This window comes from Jaculus jaculus, chromosome 3, assembly GCF_020740685.1.
Source record: "Jaculus jaculus isolate mJacJac1 chromosome 3, mJacJac1.mat.Y.cur, whole genome shotgun sequence".
NCBI classification, from domain to species: domain Eukaryota; kingdom Metazoa; phylum Chordata; class Mammalia; order Rodentia; family Dipodidae; genus Jaculus; species Jaculus jaculus.
Genome location: NC_059104.1, coordinates 53,233,566 through 53,243,062, shown reverse-complemented (window position 1 = coordinate 53,243,062; position 9,497 = coordinate 53,233,566). Strand labels below are relative to the sequence as shown.

The window sequence follows — 9,497 nt, the reverse complement described above, 5'->3', positions numbered from 1 at the left end:
GGTTAAGGTCATGAGGTGGTACAAGAGACTTGTCCATTCTAAGGAGGCTCCAAGTCCGTGCTACCCTCTGCAAGAAGAGAGCTGTCTGGCCCAAGAAACAGATGGTTCACAAATCTATCAGTACCCTTGCTTTTGGACTTTCCAACTTCAAGGTATGTAGCAATTGCTAGTTGTTTAAACTACACCAATTATTGTCTTACAGCCCAATTTATTTAAGACAGTTATGTTTTGACCTTTGAATTTACTACACCATATGGAAATATAATTTCTTCTATGTATTAATATTCTGAAGGAGAAGCTATGGAATAAAAGCCAGTTATAGTAGTTGATGGGATGAAAATAGAACATGGAAGTTAGGATCAAAAATGCTACATGTCATTCTGAATATTTTTCTGACTCAAGGGAACTATGAAAGCACTTAATGTTCAGTAGGTGCGAAAAGGCAATACCAAAAAATTGATATAAATTGGTTAAAAATGAATTCTAAAATATTTCAAAAGAAGCATTTTATTTTAGAATATGATAATTTTTATATGCTATGTGCTAAAACTTTTTAAAATTACAAAGCTGGAAACACCTTGCATGTCTTTTTAATAAAAATTTTAATAAAAATAAAAATAAGATAAAGTAATTTGAATCAAACATCGTGTTGAACACTTTCTCTGAAATATAACTATTTTTTAATTATTTTATTTATTTATTTATTTGAGAGGTAGAGAGAGGAAGAGGCAGAGAGAAAGACAGAATGGGTATGCCAGAGTCTCCAGCCACTGCAAATGAACTCCAGACGCATCCACCCCAATGTGCATCATTTTATGTGGGACCTGGGGAATCAAACTAGAGTCCTTAGGCTTCACAGGCAAATTCCTTAACTGCTAAGCCCTTTCCCCAGCTTTTAATAACTATTTTTTAAAAATTAAATGTAACTAGCATATATAGTTGTTGTAAATATTTTTGTAGACTATACCAATATAATCAAGTTAATATAGAGTATGAGTACCTTTATATTTTTACCAGTACTTATTCTGCTATTCCCCAAAGTTTAGATACATTTTGATTTCTTTCAACATAGATTAAAAAGTTTGCTTAAGTTTTAAGTGATGTTTCATGCCTGTAATCACAGCACCACCCAGAAGGCAGAGGAAGGAGAATTTCTGAGTTCAAAGCCAATCTGAGGTACATAGTGAGAGACTGATTTAAAAGAAAGAAAAAAAGTAGTTTGTTTACTTCAAGAAATATAAAATAGAATCATATGAGACATCTTTTGCTTCTGGCTTCTTGGTCAAACTTATGGAAAGACCCATCATGTTCCTTGCTATATACTGTTATATATTCTGACTATGATAGTGTTTTAGGTTATTTCCATTGCAGAATTATTAAAAATAAGTCATGTTCCAAGGAATACTTTTGACCATTAGTACATAGGTACTGATATTTTGTTAAGTATATGCATATTTTAAAATGTCTTGATTTTGGACATGCAGAGTTTAAAATTTCTGGATGTTGGATGATAGACCTGTTTTGAATATTACAAAGGCTCCTGCAATGATCATTTGTATATATGTATGTTAACATTTGTGTTGAGAAATTTGAAACATGAGGAGCAATACCTATGTTCAATTTTATTAAGCAATGCCAAAAATCCTTCAAAAGTTTTCATTTAATTTACATATTCCTCAGTGGTTCCTTGAGTATTTCAGTTATTACACAACTTCATCATTGTATTCTTATGAGAGGGAGTCAGGCAGCTTTGTTACATAGGTCAGAGTAACTGGGCCCCTGAAAGTAAAAAGCAAAAATGTATTTGGGCCTTTTCTTGCAGACTCCACTTTTCTAGAGATCAAAGTATAATCTAACCTCTTATTTCTTCCATAGATCTGTTCCACAAACAACCCTAGACCCTCTTGCGAAGGAGGTCCTCTTTCCTAAAACTTAAATCTAATCCTGACATTCTGGTTGGTCACATTCAGTCCACAGAACATGGTATCATGCCCAGCCTCTTCCTGAGAGAGCCTCTAGCTCAAACAAATCAGCTGTCTCACTGGCTCACCTGAGCCACACGGTAAAGTCCACTACAATAAGGTTATAAATACATTTGCAAGGGGAAGCAAGCTCTCTTGGTGGCCTGTTCATCACTCCTCTAGGTCCTGGTGATTCTCTCCCACACCTCAGCCCGGTGAGAAGAGAGGAGAACCACTGACCCCCACTCCTACAGGGTCTCTTTACCTTTTTACACTCCACAGGACACAGGACAGGATCTCTTTGCACTTTCTTTTCTTTCCCAACTGTCTTTCTCCATTTCTTCCAGGTCCATCACATAGTTTCTCAGACCATGTGGGTATATCTATTTTCCTTCTCTTGATTTTTACTTCCCTAAGTAAAAATAATAATGATCATACTGCTCAGTCTTATTCAATTATTTGGTTAAAAGCAGACATGAACTGAGTGCTTTAAAGACTTTATTCATGAACCCTAACACCTCACTTTGCATTGTGAAGCCAGTCTCTTTATGTATTAAAAATGGGACAAAATTAGTAGACAATTTTAAAATAAGAAAAAGAAATGTCAGGAGACTTAGGTCTCTTCTGTCATTTTCGCTTGCTCTTGCTTGCTGGTATATCGTATTTAAACTCATGGCAGGCTGGATTCTGGGAACTAGGTTGTTGCTCTCTTCATCTCAGCCCCCAAACATGTTAAAGCTATGTCTCCTCTAGACCCTTTCCAGAAAGAAATTGTCCAGTTGTCTCAGACAAGGACAAAAGGGGAGTGAAAAACAACATATAACAGTGGCTCTCTTTATAGTTCCTCTCTTCTTATCACCTACAGTCACCTCTATTATATAAATTTTCTAACCAGTATAAAAAATGTTTAAATGGGTAAATTGAGTCATATTATTTAATAAGGTTACCAACTCCTTAATTAAGACAACCATCAGTCTTGCCTAAAGTATTTATCGGGGTAGAAACAGATTATGATAGAAAGGCACTGAGAAAATGATCTCTCGCTTTCTTTCTTTCTTTCTTTCTTTCTTTCTTTCTTTCTTTCTTTCTTTCTTTCTCTCTCTCTGTCTTTCTTAATAAAAGGTAAGATTCTGCTGGGTGTGATTGGTCACACTTCTAATATTTAAGATAATAAAACCATATATTGCCTTTAGAATGATAACAACTACATTTCAGTCTTTAGACCATGCTGAAACATTCATAGGCCAAGGAAGAACCCATATTACAGGCTCCCACAGAGGGCATAAGGGAAAGGGGTCACAGGATAACCCCCATAGGGGCATTTAGGCTATCAAGACAAGGAGGAAGAGTGGAAATCTCCACACCTGGGCGTCTACTGATATTGGCCCTTGTAATATACTGTGAAGTGAGATACATTAGAGTCTAGGGGGAGAGCTAAAGGAAATTGAGCTTGGGAGCCAGCCTTGAAGGATGAGCATGGACAGTTTATCTTAAAACTTCCTTGCTCCAGGAGACATGTAGATCATGTTATGTGTTAACTTTGACAGGGGACAAAACCAGGAAATTTGGGTTAGGGCTCCTGTAGGAAGGGAAGAGAAAACACCTCTCTCAAATCTGATTCTGGAGGAATTCTCCCCTTCAATTAGAAGATGCAACATGGGCTGGGGCATAACCTGATGTTATATGCTTCTATTTTCTTCCCTGTATTTTATTTAAAATGGGACAATCAACTTATAACATTAGCAAGATAAGAGAAAAAGGAAGGGAAACAAACAGTAAATAAATCAAACAGAAAGAATAAAAGGGAGATAATAAAAGAGAAAGATAAGGATAAATATAACCTAGAAATCATAGTGGTAATGAAGGTCACACAGGGAAGTTCCTCTCAATTAAATCATTTAAATGAGATAAAATTTAAATTTTGTCTACTTGCTGCTAAGATTTTTACTAATAGAGAAACTGAGTCCAACAGGTTCACTATGTTAGTTTGTTCATGCTTTATAAGTTATAAATACTGGATTTAAGGCTTTGAGTAAAGTAAATTAGGTTTCTCTATTTGTCAAGATTTTAACTCTTGGATAAACTGAGTCTTTTTTTCTCAATTTTTATTAACATTTTCCATGATTATAAAAAATATCCCATGGTAATACCCTCCCTCCCCCGCTTCCCTCTTTGAAATTCCATTCTCCATCATATACCCTCCCCATCTCAATAATTCTCTTTTTATTTTTATTTTTATTTATTTTTATTTTTTTTGATGCTTCAAACTTATGGGAAGTTTTATTGTCACCAAAGTAAAAGTCAGGGCCAGTATTCATCCCCACCACCATCCTGCACTGGGTGCTTAGAGGAATATGGCCTGTGGCAAAGGTGTGTGGGGGCAGAGAGAGTGGAGAAGATAATGTGGACAATCCTCAGTAGCCCTGACAGACAGCTAGGGCCAGCTGCCCCTTCTGATTGACAGAGACTTTACACGGTCAGCAGTCCAGCTTCTTGCCCCACGGAGCTCTTTCACATGAAAGCCCAGTACATGCCACTCCATCCACCCCCCAGTCTACCTCCCAGGGCCACTCAAACTCTGGGCGGCAGAAGTACCTGCCCAGAAGACAGTGACAGGAAAAGGAAGATGCTGCCAAAGGGCCTGTCCCCACAGGGGTACTAAGAGCATTGTGGCCAGGTGGCAGATACTGTTTCAAAAAAGGCAGCTTAGCTACCCCACACTGTCTGGCCTCAAGCACAGGGACCTCCAATGCCCTGTCAGCAGCAACTTCGCAAAGCAGTCTCCAGGAAGCAGCCAAAACCAAATCCAGTGAAGTGCAGCATGAAGGGTTGGTCCACTGGGGCAGAGGGTCAGCAGCTGCCTCAATTCCCCTGATAGGGGTGTTCTGCTGAGATTCTTAGAAGGCACCAAGAGCCTAGAAGTGCAATCTGGGAGGAGTCTCTCCATTCACCCAATGGAGCACCCAAGGAGACCTGCCAAAATACCTCACAGAGTCAAGGCACTCCTGGGCAAGGCTGAGAGGATAGTGACCACAGTAGAACAAGTGGGTCCCCCAAACAGGTGATGCTAAACAGCTGGAGCACAGGACCTGGGAGCCAGAGTGGGGATTCAATTACAAGGCCCACCCACACATAAAACAAGGAACGTCTGGTAGGCCTGTGTGGAAATTGTGTTACCCCCAAGCTCTACCCTGGCAGACAGGAGGAGTGATGGCTGTGTGGTGATTGTGGGCAGGCTGGGGCTGGCTCCTCAGTCCTGCTTGTCTCCTCTCTGCCTCCAAGGGTAGATGAGCTCTCCAAGGAACAGCTTGCAGCACAGGGAGCTCCAGGAGTGCTTGGGATGACAGCCGTAGCTGGGCAGGCGATAGGTACATAACACAAGGCTGTAGGGCAGTGGGTTTATCTGCATCAGGAGGCGAAGGGGCCTGCCTGCCTAGGACTCGGAACTTCACGCCAGCTGCCAGCCTATAGGGCCGGCAGAGTCAAAGGCCAAGGGAATACAGAGGCAGAGAGTTGATAAAGTCCATGAGCAGGTGGATCAGGCCCTGCACAGTGACCACTAGGAGCCGGAGCAGGGTGAACACCAGGTAGTAGAGGGCAGTGGTAGGCAGCAAGAAGATCAAGATGGTAAAGAGCAGGGTCCCAATGAACAACTGGTCAAGGTCATAGGAGCAGGAATCCACCCGCTGGCGAAGAACATTCCACTTCTTCCCCCGAAACAGACGCCAGAGGGAGGACAGGCCATAGATTTTCAGGCAGTATAGCCTGGCACCGTAGACATAGAAGCAGTAGATGTGGAAAGTGAGGAGGGCAATGATGTCTGATGGGATGGACAGAGCGATGGTCAGTCCAAGGCAGGCTGAGAGCCCCACATGCCACAGGATGTGCTCAATGAAGGGAGACATGAGGTGGATGTAGCTGATCCACAGATGGATGTGGTACAGGAAGAAGCGGCCTAGCACCTGGTCCAATGCCCGGTTCACCTTGAGCCCAGCAGGAGCACCCATCAGCCACTGCAGCAGATGCTGGAGCTCCTCGGCCACACGGTCAGCTCCAGGGATGAGAGCATTGGCCAGCTGCCCAATCCTGTCATTGCTGTAAAGCCAGGACAGCATCAGGAGGCCGAGGGCCACATCCACAAGCACAGAGACCAGCATGTTGGCCTTCCTCATCAGCTGGGTGGGGCTCTGGGCCTTCTGGGTACTGAAAACAAGTGAGAGTTGCTCCAGTCGGTGCCGAAGCTGCTCACAGGCAGAGAGCTTGCTTCTGATGAAGGACAGGGGCCATAGATTCCAATGCCGCCAAGTACCAGCAGCTGAGATTATGGACAGCATAGAGACCACCAGCAAGCAGACAGGCCCTGAGGCCCACTTCGCCAGTTCCACCAGGATACTGGCCTCCACACCCTCTGACTGCCAGTGGCTCAGCCGCACAGGGCTCTCATCAAACCAGTCACTGTGGAAGAGCATCTTGCTGCGTGATACCGTGTCAAAGATGGCAGCCAGGCCTCTAGCACTGGCCGTGACATCTCCAGCCTGGCAGTTGGGCACTGTCATAGGTGGATGCAGCCAGGATAGCAGCACCTTGTGCTGGTCATAGAAGATGAGCATGACTTGGTCCTCACTGGGTGTGTCAGGGGAGGAGGACACCTGACGGTAGATGGCCTTGCAGCTCCAACACCTGGTGCCCTTCTCCCGGCACAGCTGAAGCCAGGGGTCATGGGAGAAGATAGTACCTAGGCCCTCTAAAAAATGTCCCAGGCTCTCCTCAAGCTCCTGCTGGCAGTGGCACCAGGTTCCCAACACGGCCATGCCCAGTTGGCTAGCCTGCTGCACCTGGGCCAGGAGCTCCTTGACCTGGATAGGGATGAAGGGAAAGTGCACTACAGCCAGGACCATGGCAGCGCTCTGCTCTGGGACCCATCATCCTACCAGCAGGCCACTGTCCACTGAGGCACAGCATGTGGGGAAGAAGGCCTTGAGCACCATGCCAGCAACCCAGCTGCTGTTCAGGGCCGTGTCCCCGACCGGCGGGGAGGGAACGGGTTTGGGGGACCGGGTAGAGTTGGCCCTAGCAGGCGACGGTGCTCACGGTCCCCAGCCCGGCCGTGGGACACCGGCCCCATTTCCGCCGGCTACCGCGCGTTACCGAGCAACGGTATGGTCCGGTCCCCCTCTTTTTATTTTTATGTCATGATCTTTTTCTCCTCTTATGATGGTCTTGTGTAGGAGGTGTCAGGCATGGTGAGGTCATGGATATGCAGGCCATTTTGTGTCTGGAGGAGCATGTAGTAAGGAGTCCTACCCTTCATTGTCTCTTACATTCTTTCTGCCGCCTCTTCTGCATTAGACCCTGAGCCTTGGAAGTTGCAATTGAGATGTTACTCAGTACTCCAGTCACTTCTTTCCAGCACTGTGATACCTTCTGAGTCATCCCAAGGTCATTGCCATCTGAAAAGAGAAGATTCTCCACCCAAAGTGAGAGTAGTATTAATATAAGGGCATAAATATTAAGAGAAGTACTCACTGGGCAGTTTGATAAGCATAGTATATACACTTGTCCAGACATCAGCAGATGTTACACCGCTAGGGCTCATGACTATCCCTGTTTTAAGTTTTCAGTGTCAGGGATGTATTCCCCCCCATGAAGCAGGCATCCAGTCCAATTGGAGGGCAGTTGGTTTCCCCCATAACAGACGTGCCACTATTCCACCCATTGGCTCATTTGGCCTTGCTGGCCAATTATAAAGCTTGCTGTATCCACTGTTGAGTAACTTCACTGGTGGTATCCCTTTCTCCCATTGAACTACATGTAGAATGGCTTCTTCCAGCTTTCTGTCAGCTGGTCTATAAGAAGGAGGTTATCAGCTCAGTTCCACCAGGATTTTTCAGTGGCCTTTCAGCCCAAGTATGTGGAGTCTTCAGCAATAAGGTCTTACCATCAATTCCTGGTGGGAAACCAAGGGCCTCAGCAGTGACTGATAATGTTTTGGGGGCATCAGGGACCTCCCTGGCCAACAACTCACTGGAGGTATCCCATCCCGGGCACTGAAAATTTTCTAACAACGATCTATGGCTCCTAAGTGTTCCATTGTCTGAAACCAGAGGATTCCATATGATTTATTTCCATCCTCTTAGATTTTGATTATCCCTTCCTCCACCTCTCATTTACTCAATCTCTTCTCCTGACATCACTTGGGACATTTCACCCCTGTTAATCTATTCTACTTACATATATAAAATACCTACCTATTAGGTACCCTCCTCCCTTCCTTTCTCTTCCCTTTATATCCCCTTTTTAACTTACTGGTCTCTGCTACTGAGATTTTTCTTTCTCACACAGAAGCCCACTCATCTGTAGCTAGGATCCACATATGAAGCATATGAAGGAGAACATGTGGCACTTGGCTTTCTGGGCCAGGGTTATCTCACTTAGTATAATCCTTTCCAAATCCATCCATTCTCCTGCAAATTTCATAACTTCATTTTTCTTTACCGCTGAGTAGAACTCCATTGGATAAATGTGCCACATCTTCATTATCCACTCATCAATTAAGGGACATCTAGGCTGTTTCCATTTCCCAGCTATTATGAATTGAGCAGCAATAAACATGGCTGAGCAAGTACTTCTAAGGAAATGGGATGACTCCTTAGGATATACACCTACGAGTGCTATAGCTGGGTCATATGGTAGATCAATCTTTAGCTGTCTTAGGAGCCTCCACACTGATTTCCACAATGGCTGGACCAGATTGCATTCCCACCAACAGTGTAGAAGGGTTCCTCTTTTTCTTCATCCCCACCAGCATTTGTGATCATTTATTTTCATGATGGTAGCCAATCTGAGAGGAGTGAGATGGAATCTCAATGTAGTTTTAATCTGCATTTCCGTGATGACTAGGGGTGTAGAACATTTTTTTTAGATGCTTATATGATATACACATTTCCTTTTTTAAGATCTCTCTATTTAGATCCATAGCCCATTTTTTAATTGACTCGTTTGATTTCTTATGGTTTAAATTTTGGGTTCTTTGTATATCCTAGATATTAATCCTGTATCAGATATATAGCTGGCAAAGATTTTTTTCCCATTCTGTATGTTGCCTTGTTATAAACTGAGTCTTGAGGACTTCCAGCCAAGATGGTGACCACCTAGCTGTGCTGCAAATACCGGGGAAAGAAAGGCAAGAAATTAAGTGTTATCAGGGTCTTCTTGCCAGTGGGAGAGCACAGAGTGGGAAAAAACAGGGAATCGTGGATCCACTCTCCGGTGGGTAGTCCCCCCAAAGAGCCGCCTCACTCCTCGCCCCAAGTGGCTGTGCTCCAATTGCATACCTCCCAGCCCGCTGTGCTGTGCTCTGATCTCACACCCATGGGGACCTCCACCACTGTGCCCGTTCGCACACCTGAGGGGATCTCCATACCTGCGGGGACCCAGCCATTTTGCTCTGATCGTGTGCACTGGCCCACTGTGCTGTTTTAAGTTTGCACACCCGTGGGCACCACTGCTGCTATGATCAGGCAACTGCAAGACCCC

The 9,497-nt window shown here is 44.2% G+C and overlaps 1 protein-coding gene across 1 annotated transcript; it reads right to left on the bottom strand.

Annotated features, from left to right (window-relative positions):
- Positions 1 to 5,178: 5,178 nt before the first annotated feature.
- Positions 5,179 to 7,018, bottom strand: LOC101614348 (phosphatidylinositol N-acetylglucosaminyltransferase subunit Q-like). The gene is given in 2 exon segments (XM_045145837.1): positions 5,179 to 5,395; positions 5,397 to 7,018. Coding segments are annotated over 2 exon segments (1,737 nt in total). The 5' UTR covers positions 6,950 to 7,018; the 3' UTR covers positions 5,179 to 5,211.
- Between the last annotated feature and the right edge of the window lie 2,479 nt (positions 7,019 to 9,497).